We start from the raw sequence: 22,726 nt of genomic DNA on the forward strand, positions 1-22,726 counted from the left end.
TAAAAATATTTAATAAGGAAGGATAAGAAACCTTGGAAAATAACTTGATAAAGTACATTCCTACTGTTTTTATTAGGCTACACACAATTTTCAAACGAACCAAGAAAAAAAAGACTAAGGAACCAGAATATTCTAGAAATAATCTCAAAATAAAAGGGCAAATTCTTGAACATAGAGATCTATAAAACACCAAATTGTGTATAACTAAATAAACGCAACATAGAATATAACATTAAAGTCACCCACATCGGTTCTTTTCAAAATAAGATTCGTTACCCCTTCAGAACATTTCCCGCAGCGGGGCACTTCCTGAGCATCACAGAGCCTCAACAGATGAGTATCCCCCGGGGCTCAAGGCAGGACTCTTCACTTCCAGAACCTGGTACCAGTGTTATGAGTCAGAGCGGGGGGATCTTTCTTGGTTTGCTTTATATTTGGTTGATCTGTTTCCACTGCAAACACAACCCCAATAACACTTACCGATGGTTGTGGAATGAACTAAGTGTTGGACTGTTCCTTAAGAGACTATAGCTTTACGCCTTTGCAGCCCAAGCACGTAGGACACAGTCCAACACTTAATATACGCGACATCAAGAGACGATAACCACAAAACCAGTTAGGTCAAAATACATCCACTGACAGCAAGGGAAAGAGACACCTATTTATTGTTGTTTTCTTAAAAATATTCATTATCTCATTATCCACACACAAGTATGGGATCACAAAATAAAGGCACAAATAAACTTACTCTTAGAAATTTCTAGCAGTTTTGGCAAAATAAATTCTTATCTGAATTGATGCAGAATGAAGTCTTTCAAAGAGATTTCTCAACTTATGCTTCACAGAAACATAAATTAATACAGACTTCCTGTATCAATGGCAATTAGTTAAGTAAGAAAGGATTATTAGAAGTCTACAAAATCATCTGCAAAGGAGAAAAGAAAGCAATATTCAGGTCACAAAGTCAGAGTATCTACAATGAAATTTGAGAAACAATTTCATTGGCAACATGGTTAAAAAGAAATTTATACTCGACGTTAAAAACGAAAAAATTTTGCTGAAAGAAAGGAAGGTCTATATAAATGGAGAGATATCATACTGACGGAGTGGAATTAACCCCAAATTAATCTACAGATTCAACACAATCTCAATCATGCTTCCCGCTAGGTTTTTTTTTTTTTTTTTTTTTTTTTAAACAAGCTGATTCTAAAATAGAAATAGAGAGGTTCTCTTGTGGCCCAGCAGGGCCCAGCGTTGTCACTGCAGTGGCTTGGGTTCAATCCCTGGCCCAGGAACTTACACATGCTATGGATGCAGCCCCCGCAACCCCCCCCAAAAAAAAGAAAAATGGAAATGCAAAGGAACAAGACTATCCAGAGCAATACTGGAAAAGGAGAACAAAGTTGGAGGATTTACCTTAACTAATTTCAAGACTGACTGTAAAGCTATGGTAATCAGGACAGTGTTTCTGGCATAAGGATTAAGAAACAGATCAGTGGTACAGAATGGAGAGCCCAGGCACAGATCCACACTTAAACGACCACCGGATTTTAGACAAAGATGCCAGAGCTTCCCAATGTGGAAGAGGGAGAGTTCCCAACAAATGTTGTTGAAACAACCAGAAATTCACCGGAAAAACATGCATCTCAATCCCTACTTCATACCAGACACAAAAGTCAATTTGAAGTACACTGCAGATGAAACTGTAAAATCAAAAATGGTAAAGCCTTTAGAAGAACACAGAGGAGCGCATACTTCCATGGTTTGGGAGTAGGCGAAGATTTCTTAGGTCACAGAAAGCAGTATCATAAAAAAAAACCAATTAGACTCCATCAAAAATTAAAACTTTTGCTCATCAAAAGACAATTTAAATGAAGAAGTAAGCCACAGACTGGAAGAATATGTTTGCAAAACATGTATTTGAGGAGTTCCCATTGTGACTCAGTGGCTTAAGAAAACAACTAGTCTCCATGGGGATCCCCTGGTCTTGCTCAGTGGGTTAAGGATCTGGCGTTGCCACAAGCTTCGGAGCAGGTCTCAGATGGAGCATCGATCCGGTGTTGCTGTGGTTGTGTAGGCCTGAGCTGCAGCTCTGATTAGACCCTGAGCCTGGGAACTTCCATATGCTGAAGATGCAGCCATAAAAAGACAAAAAAAGCCAAAAACCAAAAAGAAAAAAACCAAACCAACCCACTATTTGGAGTCCCTGCTGTGACGGAATGGGACTGGCAGCATCTCTGGAGCACTGTGATGCAGGTTCAATCCCTGGCCTGCCCCCTGTAAGTTAAGGTTCTGGCATTGCTGCAGCTACATCAGAGGTTGCAGCTGTGCCTCAGATTGGGAACTCCATGTGCCACAGGGCAGCAGCAGAAGAAAAAAAAGAAGACTAACTTTGCCAAGTGTTGGTGAGGATGTGGCCCAATTAAAACTCTCACACATTTTGGGGACGCAAAATATACGGCCACTTTTGAGCAAAGTCTGCAGCTTTTTATAAACGAAACAACTATCCAGCAATTCCTCTGCTACATACATAACTAAAGAAACGAATTATGTGTACAAGAATATTCACAGAAGCTTTATCAAAATAGCCCCAAAATGGAAACAGCTCAGGTGTCCACTGAAAGGAAAACAGATGACCAGCTCTGGTGGCACACATCAGTATACCACTAAGCAATAAAAGAGAATGGAGTAATGATACATGCCGTGACTCCTAAGTGCAAGAAGCCTTTCACAAAAGAGCACAGACTGTACGATTCCTTTTATACAGAACTCCCCAAAAGATAAACGTAATTGGTGGTGAACTAAACCAGGTCAGTTCTTGTCTCTGAGGGGCTAAGGTGAAGACCGATTGCAAAAACGCATCTGCTTGGTGTACCTTTTAGGTTTGTATTTTTTATTACACCCACACACGTACATGGATTTTGCCTTAGAAAACGTAAACCACTACTGAACCTTTCATAACGATGCTCACTCTGAAGTGTTTGGAGGTGAAGTGTACTCATGTCCACAACTTTTTTTTTTACGTACTTGAAAATTTTGATCGATTGATAACTGAATAGAGGATATATCTATAATCAAGTGCAGAAAAATGTTTCTTTCTTTTTTTTTTTTTTTGTCATATGGAGGTTCCCAGGCTAGAGGTCTAATCAGAGCTATAGTCACTAGCCTACACCACAGCCATAGCAATGCGGGGTCCGAGCCACGTCTGTGACCTACACCACAGCTCACAGCAACAACAGATCCTTAACCCACTGACTGAGGCCAGGGATTGAACCTGCATCCTCATGGTTCCTAGTCAGATTTGTTTCCGCTGTGCCACAACAGGAACGCCAAAAAATGTTAATTATGGAACGTAGGAATTTATTATGTGGGCATTTTGTGTATAATCCTTTCGACTTTTCAGTACCATTAAACTTTTTCAAAATAAAATGTTGCCCCCCCCCCAAAAAAAAAACCCGGGTGTCCTTTATTTTTATTTTTTAGGGTTTTTTGGGTTTTTTTTTTTTTGTCTTTTTGCCATTTCTTGGGCTGCTCCACGGCATATGGAGGTTCTCAGGCTAGGGGGTCAAGTCAGAGCTGTAGCTGCCGGCCTACACCACAGCCACAGCAACACGGGATCCGAGCCACATCTGCAACCTACACCACAACTCACGGCAACGCCAGATCCTTAACCCACTGGGCGAGGTCAGGGATCGAACCCGCAACCTCATGGTTCCTAGTCGAATTTGTTAACCACTGTGCCACAATGGGAACTCCCCAGGTATCCTTTAATTTCTGTCATCAGAAAATAACATGTCATCCTATTCTTGTTAACTTTTAAGTGATAAGACTGACATGCACACTTGGAAACAGCTGCTCTGTGTTGCACAGAAAGCAAATATTGCCACAATTTCTTCCTTCAAAGTTATTATGTTCTATTTTTTACTTTCAACTATGGGGAAGGAGAAATAGAAACATATGGCTCTAATTGCACAAAAACTATGCCTCGTGTCATTTCAAGCAAAACATTCAGAGAAGATTAAATGACAAAACAGTACCTAAAAAACAGGGAACACTGAATGTTTTCTACAACAAAGTGGACCCGAACTGAGAAGACGCACAAATTCAGGTTTAACACTCAAGGCAAAGACTGTTAACCGTTTTGTGGTTCACGGTGACTAACCACGGCTGCCTCTGAATCATCCAGTGGGATGAAAGCTATTTTATGGTGCCATCAGTACAAGAAGAAGGAGTGTTGTGATGGTGCCACACAAACAGGGCTGTGGGGGTGACAAGGGGAAAGGCAAGGACAGTGACAAGAAGGCAGATGAGGAGTTCCCGTCGTGGCGCAGTGGTTAACGAATCCGACTAGGAACCATGAGGTTGCGGGTTCGATCCCTACCCTTGCTCAGTGGGTTAACGATCCGGCGTTGCCGTGAGCTGTGGTGTAGGTTGCAGACGCGGCTCGGATCCCGCGTTGCTGTGGCTCTGGCGTAGGCCGGTGGCTACAGCTCCGATTCAACCCCTAGCCTGGGAACCTCCATATGCCGCGGGAGCGGCCCAAGAAATAGCAACAACAACAACAACAACAACAACAACAACAACAAAAAAAAAAAAAAAAAAAGAAGGCAGATGAACCACATGTGCAAAAACAGAGTCCCAAGAGTGCATGACGTAGAGGAAAGAACTAGAGGCTCAGCAAGGCTGGCGGTCGGCACGCAGGAACCCAAGTGAAGACTGGAGAGCGAGGCATGGTTTAGGCCATGGAAGGATGGAAAGGTCCATTCGGTGTCTGGACTTTATCCTGGAGGCAAGGTGGGGTCACTCGGTGGTGGGCGAGGCTGTTACACCTACACATAAGAAGGAGAAAGATGGCCCGGCAGCTGTGTGGAGGGAGCAGGGACAATGAGCAGGTTGTTGCAACTCCCCAGGGCAGCAAAGACAGAGGAGGTGGGACAGACCAGAAGTCATTTTCCTGTGGTTTCTCGGAAAAACCTTATATTAATCCTTATACACGGTAATGTGACCTATCCTCAACTGGCAGTGCTGCCTAGACTTTAGAGCCACATGTCAAGCGATTAAATTATTGAAACGTGCAACCTACTTAATAGTAGATACACTTTTTCTTAAAGGAAACGCAGTGTTGGGAGAAAAGACCAGTAATTCATCATGAAAATTACGTTTCAAACCAAGAGACCATGCAACAGTCTGATCTTTTTTAGCCAGCAAAAAAGTGCTAAAATCTCAAACATGAAACTTAAAGAGAAAGGAAGACATTATTGGAAATACCATTTTTCATTGTCTTCCGTTTTTCTGCTTTCTTCTTTTTCATACGGAGTCAATCCTAAACCTCAATAAAAAATGATTTAACTCTAAGAACAGGAAAGAGGTTTATAACTCAGCACCTGCATTGGCGTCAGAAAGATCTGGGTTCAGACAAACCCCAATCTGCCATTTCTAGCCATGCAACGTGGGGGAAGCCTCCAAAGAAGAAGGTAATAATGAGGTAGGTTCCTCACATATAAACCAGGAGTGACAACTCTTGCCCAACTGGCACAAGTGCTGGGAGGATTAAATAAGGAAATGCAAGTAACATGCCAAGTGCACTGCACGCACCATAAGAAGCCATCGGAAAACACGTGTGCCCAGTCCCTTCTCCTTCTTACCTATGGTTTCTAGCAAAAATAACTAAGAGAAAAGAGGATAAAGGTTTTTCCCCCCACCCCAAGAACAATATAAATATGTGTGACCTCTTTGGAAAATGGTTTTCAAATGGTCTTTACCCCTCAATAAACAACATTACTGAAAAGTAAATATGCTCATTAAGTAAAGATGCAGCTTGTTTATAAAGTCTTCTCAAGGGAGTTCCTGTTGTGGAGCAACAGAAACGAATTCAACCAGGAACCGTGAGGTTGCAGGTTTGATCCCTGGCCTCGCTCAGTGGGTTGGGGATCCGGTGTTGCCATGAGCTGTGGTGCAAGTTGCAGATGCAGGTGGGATCTGGTGTTGCTGTGGCTGTGGCTGGCAGCCGTAGCTCCAATTAGACCCCCTAGCCTGGGAACTTCCATGTGCCGTAGGTACAGCCCTAAAAAGCAGAAAAAAAAAGAAGTCTTTTCAAAATGGTCATGCCTGACCAGTCTCAAGAAAATCTATCCAAATGATACAAAAGTATAAAAAAAGTATACTATGAATCTGTTACCTGCTTCAATAACAATAAATAATAATATGCAAGGAATAATAATAAAAAAAGCAAAAGGATAAGTGTGAGTAGGGGAGAAGAATAGAAGGGAATGAGTTTTTTTGAGTATCCTTCTTTATATAGTTCTTTGAACCATGGTAATTTTTCACGTATTTTAAAAAGTGAAACTAAATCAGTGAGGACTGGGAACACATTAAAAATGAATACAAGCAGAAACAAATGAACCTAATTATATATGTCAAATTGGTAACATCACAAAACAAAGAAAGGAATGAATCCAAGACATCCTTAAGTGCAGTCAGGACTGTACACCCTCAATGCAAGACAGTCTCTGGACAAAACTCCAGAGCAATTTTGAATTTAATAGGCTTGTTGTTAGCAGCAGTATTGGGAGTGTAATCCTGAGATAGTCTATGTATTGTAGGACTGAGTTAATGAGGAAGTAGACTAATTATTTCAGGATCAAGGTTTTCATTTTGGAGGAAAAAAAAATACATAAAAAATGGAGGAAGGAGAGGAAAAAGCCTATGGTATTAGACTGGAGGTACATTTGTGATTTTTATTAACTTTTAATTTTAATGTAACATACATACAACAAAGTGCACCTATCGTAACGTACAATTTGCTAAGTATTTATAAACTGAACACACCCATGCAGCCAGCATTAGGAAACCAGTAACTTCTCAGACCCTAAAAGCTTCGGCTATCAAAAATGATAACAGTAATGGATAGAACTTTTCTGATTTTTTAAAAAAAAATAAACCTATGCGTCCAAAATGATATGTCTCCTAAAAAAGAAGGTTCTTCTTTTCAGAAGAATGAATGCCAGCTAATAAAGAGAAGGAATTTTCAAATTGGAGAAACATCAATTTTAACTATCTTTGTAATAATTTATTCAGGCAAGAATCACCATTAAAACCATGGGTGAAAGATGGGTGGGAAATGTAACAGCCAGTCTCAAAACGCCATCGCCCCCTGTTACTTTGCAATTAAGTATACAGGAGTTACTTATTAATTACAAAGAGGACACAGGAGAAATAGGGGGTGAGGGGAAACACCACCTTAACCAAGGGATCAAACTGATATCACCAATAATGGAACAAACTGTCACACACATCCTGATGTAATTCACCGAGGACACCATGTCACCGGTGTAACATTCCCACCAAAATGTTTAATCTGGACTGATCACAAGGATCTGAAACGCACAAATCCAAATCAAAGGTTATTTTGCAAAATAAGAAAAATGTAAAATCATGAAAGATGTTTTTTAAAGGAAGTGGCTGTGAATACAAAATAGTACAGCCATGGAGTTCCCATTGTGGCTCAGCAGAAATGAAGCTGACTAGCATCCATGAGGGCGTGGGTTCAATCCCTGGCCCTGCTCAGTATGTTAAGGATCTGCCGTTGCTGCAAGGGGTGGTGTAGGTCGCAGAGATGCTCATATCTGACATGGCTGTGGCTGTGGTTGTGGTTGTGGTTGTGGCGTAGGCCAGCAGCTGCAGCTCTGACTCGACCCCTACCCTAGGAACGTTCATATGCTGCATCTGTGGCTGTGAAAAATAAAATAAAATACTACAGCCACTTTAGAGGATAGTTTCATACACAACTAAACATGCTCTTACCACACAATCCAGCAATCATGCTCCTTAGTATTTGCCCAGAGGAGCTGAAAATTTACGTCCACACAAAAACCTACACACAAATGTTTACAGCAGGTTTTTCCATAACAAACAAAACTTGGAAGGAACTGAGATGTCTGTACACAGGCGAATGGGTAAAGAAACTGGTGTATTTAGACAGTGGAATATTATATACTACCTTATCGCCATTAATTTTTGTGAAGGTGGAAACTTTTTTGGTATAAAGGAGAATGCATTTATTTTTAGAAGATGCATGCTGCCATGTTTTGACATGCCTACAACTTACTAGTCAATGGCTCTTAAATAAAAAGTTAATAAACTTCTCTAAGTTTCGGAGTTAAAAGGAATACATAAAAAGATTGCTACCATATTATAGGAAATCAGAAGAGAAAATGTCCATTTATATTTTTCCATAGAAAAGACACAAATGATTCATAGAACAAGATTTTTATTTTAGTCTTTAAATGTCAGACACTTTATTATGAAAAAAAAAATCGCCACTAAGAGGATGATCTATTATTAGGTTCTCAATTTTACCAGCAAATCTTAAAATACATTTGTTTAAAATATGACAAAGGACAAAATGACTCTGTGGATATTTTCCACTTTAAGAATTTTTTAAATTTCCTCATTCATTTAGCTGAGTACCCTCAAAGGTACTCTAAAGCTAGAATGAAGAGAGACACAAGCCTGCCTGACAGCATCTGAGAAGAGGATAAAGTGAAACATGACAGGAGAAGGGAACACTGAACAGGGCCATGAGTTTTTCTTTACCTGTTTGAATGTCCACATGAACAAACTTCATACAGCATCGACTGTACATGCTGGGTACGTTCAAACTAGAAGCAATCCTGACAGATTTGACGAGCCTGATGGCGACTGTACAATGTCTCTAACTCAACAAACTCTTTGGGTAAAACTATTCTGCCCAAGTAAAACATTAACATGTAAAATTTTAGCTGTATATGTGGTTATGTGTATACTTCTTATAACTATATAAAAGGTAAAAAGCAATAGTTTATCTTCAAAATACCTTTAACTATCCTCCACAGAAAACTTATCTTTCCTATTGTAATACTGCTCTTTAGAACCCTAGACAACTATAGCCAACCCCATCTTTACAACTTTTTTTTATTTTTATTTATTTTTTGTCTTTTTGCCATTTCTTGGGCCACTCCCGCGGCATATGGAGGTTCCCAGGCTAGGGGTCGAATCGGAGCTGTAGCTGCCAGCCTACGACAGAGCCACAGCAACGCAGGATCCAAGCCATGTCTGTGACCTACACCACAGCTCACGGCAACGCTGAAACCTTGACCCACTGAGCAAGGGCAGGGATCGAACCCGCAACCTCATGGTTCCTAGTTGGATTCGTTAACCACTGCGCCATGACGGGAACTCCAACAACTTTTGTTTAGAAATAGATGCTTGTCTTTGCATTATTTAATCCCCCGACCCTCAGTTTAAAAGTCTCATAAAATGGGAATCATTACAACCTACCTAATAAGGTAAATGTCTGTACCTATTTAGGGAAGAAAACCTCTCTTTACTGGCAGAATTTAGCACTTTAACTTGGCTGTTTATCATTTTGGGGTCCAGGCCCGTGGATGGTCCTGGAGGAAGACCAGTGATATGTAGAAACACATGGAAGAACACACAGAGGTCTTGCTGCAGGCGGATTAAAAATATGTATACGGACTGGTTATATCATAGAAGAGAGTGAGAAAGTATTTTGTTTTACTGAGAAGACACAGGGTACTAAGAAGGTCAGATTATAAGTGTAAAATAATTTAAACCGCTATATTCTTAAAAAGCAAAGGTGGGGGAAAGCATCTTCTAAAAAATGTCTGGCTTAAAATAAAAGTTTTATTGGAAAAGATTCTGTATTTAAACAACGTAACACATTAATTCAAATAATTATGTTTTCAAACATTCTGGACAAAAAAAATGGAATTGGATATATGAAACATTCAATAAAAAATATATTCTAAAGTACACAATATGAGTCTGTATCGATGATTCTAATTGTTACACACACAGTGTTTTTATCCTTCATTTATCCAGGATGATCCTATTTACTTGGTTTCTACCTGTTATTGTCAACAGGTTGCCTGGGCCAAATAAGAGTGAGAACCTGACAGCGCTTCACTGGGGCTGAACCCCTGCTCCAGGCCTGGCTCCTCTGGATCTCTGGGGCCTGCCTGGACACACACGCCTCATTCGCTCCGCCCACCACTAGTGACTCCCATCTGTTCTTTGTCCCCTAACTCACTGTGGCTTCTCAGTGACTGTGAGGCAGCCACATGAGGGCACAGATGGGCAGCAAGGGTGGCGGTATGACCCAAGGGGGGCCCAAGGGTAAAGCAGGAAGGGCAGACCTCAGAGAGCCAGACTGCAGAGATTTTGATCAAATTGTGTTTCTACGATCGCTAGATGACCTCCGTGATACTATACTTTCTTTCTATCACACCACTTACCACCATGATAAAACTCTTGATCAACATAAATTCTCTTTAAGGCTCTGTTCGTCAACAAAGGATGAGGATCTGTGATGTGTTGTAAAGATGCAAGTGGACGTCTGGGTGGCTCTAAGTAGAATCCCTCCGATATTTACATAATCACAAGCTACCAAATCACTCTGATAGTCCCCATTATACAGCATTTTTTTTTAAATAAGGGTTTTTTTTCTTCATTGATATAACAGTATTATATGTACATTATGAAAAACACAAACTGTAGAAATGAAAGGAAGTGAAGCTGATGTAATTCATTCCAGAGCATTTTCCCCCTATGTGTGGGTTTTCTTTTTTGGAAGGAAGGGGAAGGATGGGAGGATGTAAAGAGAATGGCCAGCTGCATCCATGACGAATCTGCAATTTTATTCTTTGCTTTTTCACTTAGTATAACCTAGATATTCTTGACAAGAAAATTCCCATTAATACATGAGAAGAAAAATAGAACCTTTAGCTATCTCCTCTAGATTCTCTTGCCAAATTGAATCAAATTCAAATACTGAGGCAAAAAGAATTTTCCTTCATTTTAATATTATAAAGAGAAAATAATATAAAATCAGTTGTGCTGACCAGTGAAACCTTTCCTCCTTGAGGCTCCAAAAAATAAAACGATGACCTATTTTTTTTTAATTGAGGTAGTTGATTTATAATATTATATTAGTTTCAGGTGTACAATATAGTGACTCAAAATTTTTATAGATTATACTGCATTTATAGTTATTATAAAATATTGGCTATATTCTCTATGATGTACAATATACCCTTGTAGCTTATTATTTTATACACAGTATTACTCTCCTACCCCTATCTTGCCCCTGCTCCCTTCCGTTTTCCCCACTGGCAACTGCTAATTGGTTCTATCTATCTGTGAGTCTGTTTCTTTTTTTGTTATATTCACTAGTTGGTTTTATCTTTTAGATTCCACATATAAGTGGTAACATACAGGATCTGTCCTTCTCTGACTTATTTCACTAAAGCATAATACACTCCTCCAGGTGTATCCATGTTGTTGCAAATGACAAAATTTCCTCTTTTTTGTAGCAGAGTAGTATTCACACCCCCCCCCCATATCTTCTTTATCCATTTATCTACTGATGGGCACTTAGGATGTTTCCATATTCTGGCTTTTTTTTTTTTTTTTTTTTTTTTTTGCCACAGCCATCGCATGTGGAAGTTCCCAGGCCAGGGATCAAACCTGTGCCATAGCTATGACCCGAGCCACAGCAGTGACAATGCCAGATTCTTATCCCACTGAGCCACAAGGGAACTCCTATATTCTGGCTATTGTAAATAATGCTGCTATGACCACTGGGATGCGTGTAAAAAGATGATTTCTTGAACCAAATAAATAACTATGTCACTGGCTTCAAGTGACCTAAGAAGTTCTAACAAGTTATCTTTTATGACAATCTTGCTGACCATTCTGTACAAGAGCAGAAGCTGGAAAGCCACTTACCAGGAGAACCAAACACCCATCCGTCTTTAACCAAAGGTTTGATTTCACTCATTCACTGACCAACTGGCTGGGAGCAACTTGGTGTTCTCAGCAAAGCCTGAATGTTCGGGCAGATACAAGAGTTCAAGGACACTGCTGCTGTAATCCAGTCAGAAACTAAGTGACTGGATCTCAGAGAGAAAAGGGGTTGCAGTGGTAAAGCCCTGACCCCTGTGCTAAAATCCCAGCTCCAGACTCCTGTTTTCCGTGCTCATGGAATAACAGCAGGACTATGCTCAACCTCTTGCCACAAGAAACTAGAAGACTGGGCAGAATACATGAAACAATTGCTTTCCTACACTGGGAAGCAGGCAACACAGGACTGGGACCCCAGAGAGAAGGGGAATAAATGAGAGGAGCCCCATGACGCCCTGGCTTTCTGTCTGAAGGCAACTTCTAGAATGGGAGTAACTCAAACAGAGCTGGTGAGGCTTGCTAAACGGAGACAGGTGAGAGCCTGGGGAAGCTGAGACAGCCAGATGCTGCAGTGTAGATTTCTGACAAAGAGCTCCAGAAATTTGCATAAGAGTGCCTCTGAGTCTTCGCTGAGTTCTAAGCTACATGTCTACAAAAGAAAATTTCATAAGGCCGGGCAAGAAACGACCAGGAAACTGTAACTGAACAGTCCCCAGAGCGCACACAAGGTTGGGAATGTATGACCTCCAAGCAGCCTGCCTGCAAAGTCCTCCCGGTGCATTTCGTGGGGTGTCAGCCCAATTCCAAAAGGGTCAAAGCCCTGGCAGTTAAGGCACCAGATTTTCCTAGCAAAGCTTTAAAAAGGCCTTGTGGGTGATCCAAAAATCCAACACTCTTACCAAACCAAAGCCCAACACCCTTTAAATGAAGAAGCAAAGGCGAAACATGGCCAACTCGGCAATGTAACACCCATGATGTTACATCCAATAAAAAATTATGAGACGACTTGCCAAGAGGCAGGAAAATGTCTCATAAAAGGAGAACGACGTGTCAATAAAAATACAACCCTGGAGTTCCCGTCGTGGTGCAGGGGAAACGAATCCGACTAGGAACCATGAGGTTGTGGGTCCAATCCCTGACCTCGCTCAGTGGGTTAAGGATCCAGCGCTGCTGTGAGCTGCGGTGTAGGTCGCAGACGCGGCTCGGATCTGGCACTGCTGTGGCCCTGGCGGAGGCTGGCAGCTGTAGCTTCGATTAGACCCCTAGCCTGGGAACCTCCATATGCTGCGTGTACAGCCCTAAAAAAAAAATACAACCCAGAAATGACAGGAAAAAGAGATTAACAGCAATTATAACTGTATGCAAGTATTTAACGGAAAATGTGAATATCATGAAAAGAGAAACGGACAATGCAAAAAGGAGGCTCTGAAGATAAAAAAAACCTAAAATAAACATTTTATTGGATAGAATTAGCAACATATTACACCTGCATTAGAAAAGATCAGTAAACACCCTAAAAAATGAAGCATGGCTAATAAGATGTAAAAACAATAATGAAAAGAAATACGAAAAGAATTGAAATAAACAGGCAAGAAAAGAAGAATAAAGGATCAGAGAACAGATTGGACAAATATAACATACAACAAAATATTAGATTTAAACTCAGTTGTGGCAAGTTGCCTCTAAGACAGCCACCAATCATTCCAGACTTCTGGTGTTTATGCTTGTATAATCCTTTCCCCTTGAGTAATTTGCCTTTTTTTTTTTTTTTTTTTTTTTTTGCTTTTTAGGGCTCCACCTGTGCCATATGGAGATTCCCAGGCTAGAGGTTGAATCTGAGCTGCAGCTGCCAGCCTGCACCACAGCTATGGCAACGTGGGATCTGAGCCATGTCTGCGACCTACACCACAGCTCAGAGCAATGCCGGATCCTTGACCCACTGAGTGAGGCCAGGGATTAAACCCGCGTCCTCATGGATACTAGGCAGGTTCATTACCGCTGAGCCATGATGGGAACTCCAGCAATTTGCTCCTAATCAATTGAATATGACCGTGCTGAGGGAATGTTGCCAAAAATGATCACCTTTTTCTTGCTGGCATTCTTCTTTCACTGGCTTTGACATAGTAAGCTGCCATGAAGAACAGTCCCATGTGGCAAGGAACTGAGGCCCTCAGCCCAACAGCCCTCAAGCTATCTTGGCATAAATCTTGCCAACAACAACTGATGGTCAGAAATGGATCATTCCCCAGCTCAACCTCCCCCATGAAACCTGAGCCTTGCCTGATACCCAACTGCAGGCTTGACAGGCAGAGGTACCCAGTTAATAAGCTGTGCATAAATTCCTGATTCACAGAAACTGTCCTGTATTAAGATGCTACAGTGTGAAGCAGTTTGTTACATGGCAAAAGGTAAACTAACTTACCAAGTATATCAATAATTACTTTAAATGTAAACAATCTAAACATTGCAACTGAAAGACAGAGACTTAGGCTAAAAAAAGAAAAATCCAGCCCTACGTTCTCTATGAGAAAAGTACTTTAAATATAAAGGTACAGATGGGTTAAAGGTAAAAGCTAGGAAAGGATATACCATGCAATGCTCATTACCAAGAATGGAAGGATACTTCCCAACATAAAGAAGTGAATTCATCACGAGTAAAATATATGTAGTAAAATATATGTAGTAAAAACAATACTGAAAAGAGACATAAACAAATCCACAATCGTAGCTGGGGTTTTCAGTATATCTTTCTGAGTATTTGCTCGAACAACTAAAAAGAAAACCATGGGCTACATAAGACTGCAACAATCCTAAAAAACCAAGTGGACCTAACCTAATTTATATAACATGACACCACCCAGGGTACAGAAAATCTTCATGGTCATTTAAGAAATGTATACATTTTTATGAGAGTATACTTTAAATACTTTAAGTGTAACAGGTGAGGAAAACAAAAACCAAAGTACTGTCTAAAGCCACTGGACTCAAACTAAGTTCTTAGATTCCATTAAATTTCAACTTTTCAAACCTACCTTTATCTCACCGGTGTGAGTTAAAATTCCTTTATTTGGAAAATCCTCCAAAATTAAAATATGAGGATGTCCGAATAAAAAATCTTCAAATTTTTGAAGGTGTAATACAGCACCTGTTTCCGCTGAGGGCTGAGAAAGTGTCCAGCAACCAAGCAAGCACCTACTCCACTTCTATGCACAAATAAACAAGCACACAATTATGCAACTAGGGATTTCCACTACTTAGCAAGTTATGTACCCAGATTTCATTTCTTTGAAAAAGAGACTATCTAGCAAAAATAGTGAGAGAGAGAAAAATCTACATTAGAAAAATGTACTAGAAAAGCAAAACTTTCTGCTAAGAGCATGCCTAGTTAAGAAGATCACTTTTTAATTCTTGGCTTGAGGAAAACATAATATAAATATGTATATATATTATATATAATATTATGTTATAAACATATGTATCTTTATCATCACATATATTTTTTACGCCTCAATAAAGAGCCACGCAACTCTTTAGTACATTCAAAACTATTTGTGATCCATTACAAAGCAACTTTTTACTTCACTTTCATTTGCATTTTACTAAGGAGACCTCTACAGCATCCTGGGTTCCGACAGGTTATTAGAACATGATAAAAATGAGCTTTCTTTTTACTGCTCATTTTAAGAGGCCTGGTTGAGATCATCTATCAATTAATTTATCTCCTGTGTCCTATTTTAAAATTTGTGCAAAACATATTACAAGCCTACGACAGAATCAGATATCAAATCATAAGAAACGTGTTGATGTTAAGACTCTTTTATTTAATAGTTGAAACTCTGTACCTTCATCCAAAGGATTAACTTACTGAAAAGAAACATGCGCAGAAGGAAACAAACCACACAGAATCGCCCAACAAACCTGATCCTTCAAAGGTGGACTGCTGTTCACCTCGGAACTTCATACACGCCACCCTCAGACTTCAGACTGGGACAACCATGCTGCTGTAGCCTTTAAAGCCAACTCTAAGCCCCATTATCCTAATTACCCATTTCCTTAAGCCGTTCAGCCTCCAATTCTCTTGGGCTCTGCCCTTCTCATTTATTTTTAGCACCATATTCTTTTTTTAACAAATAAATGTATAATAATACACAAAATATTTTAAGAGAACTCAGATTAGTTGAAAAAAACAATTTATAGATCTGTTCTCCCACCCCATGACCTGAGAGCATTGTCTCAACAACTGCTATCACACCAAGAGTTTATAGAATAGTCTACAACACTAGATCTGTTTCTGTTCTCACATATTCCAAAGGTCACTATGAAACAAGTCATCATATACACATTTATATGTTTAATATATATGTTTGTTTTTTAAAAGATCGCTTGATTTTAATCAAACACTTTGTTAAATAATTGGGTTCATAAATGAAAGAATTTTAATTTAGACATGTGATTGTGACATAGATTTCCTGGGATCAAACCAAAAAAGAAGAAAAATTTAAAAGACGACTCAGAGCAAGAAATCTCTTTAAACATAACAAAATGTTTTATTACTTCAAAATGCCAAGTCTTCTGTACAGTACTTATCATACACATCAGATGCCTCCAAAGAGTCTCAGCAACCGCATCTACTATCTTAATCTCTTCAGAACAAGTACATAAGAAGGAGGAAAAATCTATAAATCAGTCCTTGATGACAGAGGGTTTGTTTAGGAGTTGACCAAATGGAATGACCCTGCTGGAATTCCTTCAAGCGGCCTGTGAAAATGTCAGAACGGAGTCTGTTTTGGAGGTCATAGTCCCTAGAGAGCTCTGAGTTTTGGCCTGTTTGTCTTTTCACATGCTTTAATATTTGAAAATCGTTCCTTGTAGACACTGACTGATGCCCAGGGAATGCTAGGATTGTGGGAACTGGCAGTACCCGCGAGAGGGACAAACTTCATGGGAACCCCGTGCCTACTCCATCTGCCCTCGCAGCTCCCTTACGCTAAGTGTTCCGTGAATATCACGTAGGCAACACGGACAGGCATTAAAAAAACTGCTTGTCATTCTGACGTTTTTAAAAAGAAATACTTGTGGAAGAGGGGGCAAAAATTACTGGGACTACTGAAAGAAACACTAAGTATAAAACACCACAGCGGAACCCTGAAAAACTGTATTCACTTAGTACGAATTTAAACATTGCATTCTCAAAATATACACGATAATAACAAATAGTTATAAAGGGTTAATTATATGCCCACATTGTTCTAAGCACTGACTTGGATTAATTCATTTAACCCTACAGCAACCTTATAAAACAGGTTCTAGTGTGACCCCCATTTTGCAGAGGAGGAAACTGAGGCAAAGAGAGGATAACTCATTTGTCTAAGTTCACATAGCTCGCAATGGGGGAACCCGCCAGGACAGCTCGAGTGGCGCCCTTAACCACTGTGCAGGCCCAACCCCTGCGCCTCTTCCATGGTATTTTACAGCAAGCACGCGATGCTGGGTGCCTACAGCACGTGCTGAGGACTGAGGCTGTGTCATGTACACGTAGCTCCTATCAGGGCTTTATTTCATTTAAGCCACCAATAATCTCAGAGGTCCATGACTCCTATTTAGAGATGAAAGACACAGGCTGTGTGGCCTCACACCACACATCCAGGGCAGCGGAGTAGGCTCAGGCCTTCACTCTGCACCCTCTTTCTTAAAAATCAGGTTCTTCTTCCTCCCAGTTATTTGGGCAAATCATCTCCAAACTAATTTTCTTTAGTTGAGGAATCACTTTCAAAGATCTGTGTATCTAACAATTTTATGAGACTAGATTACATTTTGAATTACCATCAATGTACCAGACGCATAAAATCTAAGAAATATTTAGGGTAGGAGATACAATGATTATTTAATAAATGTTTTCTAATAACAAGAAGTACACCCATTTCCACTCTTGTAATACTGATTTCTTTCAATGCTTTGAGAAAGCTAAGCATTCCGATGTGGCAAACTTTACTTTTATCTAACACGAAATGGCTGTTGGATCAGGCGTTCTAATCGATATCCTTAAATGCTATGTCGGGAACAAGGATTCTGTCAAAGAGCCTCTCCTGTTTTGCAGCTATGAACCTCAAAGCTGCAGGGAGGGCTGACAAATTCCAACATTTGTCAGTTTCAAAACTTAGCCTACAAGAACCAAAAGCAAGTTGTGAATCAGACTTTTTGCTTTTCTCATTATAGCTTTACTAAACATAGAGGTCATACATCAAAAATTTAAGTTGGTGAAACAGATACCCAACTATCAGCATTTTGATAATGAAAGCAACAGCATAAACAACCATAAAAGGACAAGAATAATTTGGGCTTACAAAAAAAAAAAAAAAAAAAAGCTAAAATATTGTCTTTTATCTGCCGACTATAAAAATGTTAACACATACCTGCCAACCCTTGAAAACCATGAATAGAAAGATACTGCATATTCTAAATTAGATATATTAGATATATTAGAAATACAAAATGAGTCCATTTCTCTTTCCTTTTAAAAATGGGGGAGGGAGCATCTGACTAATGAAGCGAGCTGGCATGTATGTTTAATAATACATCTGTGAGGAACGCGTTAAACAGCGACATTACTAATTCATATCTATGGAAAATTCCATCAGTTAGCTGAGATGGAAGTCATCTTCCATTCTTTCTGTTTCTGCTGCCCAATGAATAGCGCAAGGCAAAAGTGACAATGAGGAATAAGAACACATGATGCGATGAGGAAGGGCAGCCAGAGAAAGACACATGGGCGGAAAGCTACCATACGGAGAGGAGAGTACGATGGGCAAACCGCGACACAGAGAGCTTCTGAGACTTACCCCAGCTCACAGACTGAGTCAGCAGAGGCGACTGGAGTCCTGTTAATACTAGTGAGGGCAGCAGGTGAGGAAGCCAGCGGTAGGGATGGATTTAAAAGGAGTTAGAAAAACAGTGGGTATAGTATTTGCTACTTAGTCTAGGCGATTCTTAACTATAAGCCAAAAAGAAAATTCCAGTACATTTGTTATTCCAGCGTATTTGTCCTGTTGCTTTCTGTTCACAATAGTACTTTATTACTCATATCTTAAAATTAAAAAAAGGAAAAAAAATCATGGATCACTTTTTTTTTTTTTTCCAGTCCACTCCCTGTAATTTATCAGGTCCTTTTAGAGTTATGGTAGAAAGCAGGCATCCCATACCTATCCTTTCTCTTCCTTTTAAGCTAGAAGAGGTCACAGTGTTTGGGTTAGGTGGCAGACATAAGTAAAAAGAGCCCTGACTTAATTTTAACAAAGTTTCTCCGCCCAGCATAAGGTCTGATTATAAATTGACTATTCAATTCCAAGTAGCCTTAAAAGGTCTAAGTAGCTAGGCAGTTATAGTTGAGTAATATTTATGAACTAATCATTTATATTAAATATGTTATTTTTAAAAAACTGCTGAGAGACAGGAAAGTCTGTTTCTTAATAAAATAGTTTCAGTTTATTCACTGGTCCAGTGCCTAATAAACACTACATGGTGGACTCCAGTTTTATGAAAATTACCTCAATCTATTTAAGAAACAATGTACTTCTATGACTCCAATAACTCTCGAAAAGTCTTGTAAAAGGTTTAGGTAAACATTTTGTAAGTTTAATGAAGTCTCATGATGGATTACGCTGCTAATTACGACTTTTTTTTTTTTTGTCTTTTTTTTTGTTGTTGTTGTTATTGTTGTTGTTGTTGCTATTTCTTGGGCCACTCCCGTGGCATATGGAGGTTCCCAGGCTAGGGGTTGAATTGGAGCTGTAGCCACCGGCCTACGCCAGAGCCACAGCAACGCGGGATCCGAGCCGCGTCTGCAACCTACACCACAGCTCACGGCAACGCCGGATCGTTAACCCACTGAGCAAGGGCAGGGATCGAACCCGCAACCTCATGGTTCCTAGTCGGATTCGTTAACCACTGCGCCACGACAGGAACTCCACGACTATGTTTTAAAGCTTACTTTTAGCAGAAATGTTAACTGTTGACACTCCAAGGGCATTTTTCCCAGAGGACACAACTTAAAGATTGCATAAATAACTCAAAATGAGCCTTCAGGGGTGCTACACCTGGGGCCTGTGGTCTTACTGATACACTTTTGCAACGTAAGCTTCATCCACCCCCTTGGTGATAACTGAAGCACTCTTTTCAGTCAGTGTGCTGACACTACCAGCTGCGAATGGAAGGCTGTAAATGAAAGCCCAGCCCTCTCCCTCCCTCCACACACACACCGGGTGTGGTTCAGCAATGCACTGAAGCAAACTAAATTCTCAGGAACAGCAGAACTATCTAAATAAGAAACCCCTAGTAGAAGAAAGAAGGCAGACAGGATTACAGGTGCTTGCTGACACTGTGAAACAAAACATGCTATTCAAAAGGAGACTTTATAAAGTCCATTGCGAAAGAGAGTACCTCACCCTTAAGCTGCTTATACGGTTTCTTTTTCATTTTGAAGGGTTCAAGAAATTGTCACAAACAAAATGTATGAGAGCTGCCACAATTAATCAAGAATTTCATCTGCAGCTGCCAGGAAGTTCACGGCTCACTTTTAAACTTTTAATTGTGTGCAGTATAAGTCCTAGAGCCTAATTTTAAAAATATATTAGAAATTGACTAAGGAAAATTATATTCGAGGAGTACATGTTTCTCTTCTCAAAGTACTCTTCAGTAACACCTGAAAGTGGGAAAGGAAATTATCTAAATGTATCAGAATGTTAATTAATAACTTTGAGAATTATTTTAATTATTCAATATCCTAAACATGATAACAATAAAGCAATGACAAGACGATTTTACACAAAGTTATTCATCTCCATCACCTCCAGTTAGAGAGAGTGAAAGCAAGAATCCCACACTTCCATGTCTTGGTTATTTAGCATTTATTTTTTTCTTTCCCATTTATGACACTGTGAGAATTTTATGTCTGGCTCTTTGCTCCAGAGAAAAAAAGAAATATCCTCTCTTTCTCTCACCAATTTTATTAGTCCATCCCAGCTCGGGTACATTTTAAGGAACAGGGTTTGACTCCAGACAAATGCTCAACACCTTTGTGTGCTTACAAACGCCTGGACCGACAGCGAGTCTAACGGGCTAATGAGGCATGTGGTGATGTTTTCAAAGTAAAACCCAGAGAAACGACCAGCTGTGAACAAATATCACTTATTTTCTATGGTACAAGGCAAGCAGTTTTCTTCAGCTGGGTTCCACAGCGAGGCAAAGTTCACCTGACTGTTTGCAAGTGTATTAGCACCTATACTGAATCCAATGCAAAGAGCCACCTTGTAGTCTCTAGTGCGTAACAAACTTAGAAATAATTATTTTCTTTCTAGTAAGTGATCATCTGGAACAGAACAAGAGATGTCTCAGACTATTCCGTGTGATCCATTTAAGGGATGGAAAATCTAAAAAAAAATTTTATGATGGGACTATAAGCTCAAGAACCTAAAAGCTGCAGTAACTAAGGATATCAACGTTTAAAAGGAATAACAAACACGTCTGTCCTCTTCACGGGGGCCTAAAACACACTGACTATTTACCAGTAAATAAAACAGGCCTGCTACCAGAGGGGGAGCAAGATGGCAGATACTTGTTTTCCACCTCCCAGGTACCACTCACGGCTGGCCTGTGCTATGTCTGTGGTCACGGAAACATGATTAAGCCGAATCTTCAGAGATGTGCAAAGAAGCATGAAAATTCTAAACTGTTTTATAAAAGGGGGATCTACTGCATCTTGCTGGTGTACTCTGTGATAACGCGGGCAATGACCCAAGAGCTTAAGTTCTCCAACCAGCATGCTACCGTCCTTGCAAATGACCATCTGAGAGAAGAGCTTCCTCCTTGTGGTCTCACCTAAGTGGGGGCACAATGAGCTCTTTCAGGTATGCTGTTTCTACCTCACGTGCCCCTTCCTGCATTTATAAAGTTTTATTCGCCTTACAGCACCTGAGCTTTTTCTATTTAAACAGTGAGAGAACTCACTCACTCTGCCTTTGACTGATTTCTGTTTTATTCCCAGGGTTAGCCATCTAAAGGAAGGTTAATATTGAAACATGAAAATGGATCTGTTATGTGTATAAAATGTCAAAACAAAGTTTAAGGTCCCTGTGTGTGCATTGCTTTAGTAAAGGGACCGTACTTAGCAAAAGTATATCCACCTTCCTTTAGGAAGGACTATCTTTTGGGGAAGAGTTAACTGCCTCAACGGTTGCCTTATGTGTGAGGTGCCATTAATTACACAATTATTTTGGCTATGTTCACAGGTAAAGGAAAATCCTAGCTTAGCGTTATTAAACATCGTTCATATTTACTCCAGTAGTGAGAATATTGTGTCCCTCTATTACCACTGCCAACAGAAGTATTAATCAAAAATAAGGGACGATCCTAGAATCATTACTGTACTTAAATATCACCTTCATTTTTCCTTGTAAAGTTTATTTAAAAACTGTTCGGTGATACAAGCCTTCTATACACTAACCCCCAATTGAAATACCTTTATTTCCTCCTCAATAGAAAGTAAGTCTTACAAGTGAAATTCGAAACCTTAGCTATAACAACAAAGCACAATCACCAAGAAAGTATCGACATTTGATTATTTTATGATGTCTAAAGAGTACTTTGTGTTAAATAATTTTGAGGCTAACATCTACACTTTGTACATGATACAATTTAAACCTAACATTAAGAAGACCTGAAAAGATGAAGAATAAACTTAAAAAAAAAAAAAGTAACAACACTGAGGTAAGAAAGTTACAGTTCTTCCTCCCATATGCTTGATGTGGTCCTATTCTACTCACATTATTGTATCAAAAACCTAGATTTTTGACAGCTATACAATTCCACTTATGCCTTAGAATGTATATACGAATTAGGCCAATACATCATAACCCTGAAATTAAGTGTAATATGCCTGAATATAAGGTAAAGCTTTTAACTTCCTGAAGTTACTTGGTAGAAAAGCGAC

The 22,726-nt window shown here is 39.7% G+C and overlaps 1 protein-coding gene across 37 annotated transcripts in view; it reads right to left on the reverse strand.

The window, feature by feature from the left end:
* Window positions 1-22,726, reverse strand: part of MRTFB (myocardin related transcription factor B) — a 296,254-nt gene that overhangs the window by 105,414 nt on the left and 168,114 nt on the right. For 11 of the 37 annotated variants that reach the window (XM_085017543.1, XM_021086581.2, XM_021086571.2 and 8 more), the window contains one exon: window positions 18,582-18,629. The exons of the other annotated variants lie outside the window; for them this stretch is intronic. In XM_085017543.1, the coding sequence (XP_084873669.1) occupies window positions 18,582-18,629 (48 nt within the window). The remainder of the gene's footprint in view (window positions 1-18,581; window positions 18,630-22,726) is intronic. 37 annotated transcript variants of the gene reach the window in all.

This window comes from Sus scrofa, chromosome 3 (genome assembly GCF_054392235.1).
Source record: "Sus scrofa isolate SSC_HxYL_T2T_F1_AM1 chromosome 3, Sscrofa_HxYL_maternal_Yorkshire_Landrace_v2.0, whole genome shotgun sequence".
NCBI classification, from domain to species: Eukaryota; Metazoa; Chordata; class Mammalia; order Artiodactyla; family Suidae; genus Sus; species Sus scrofa.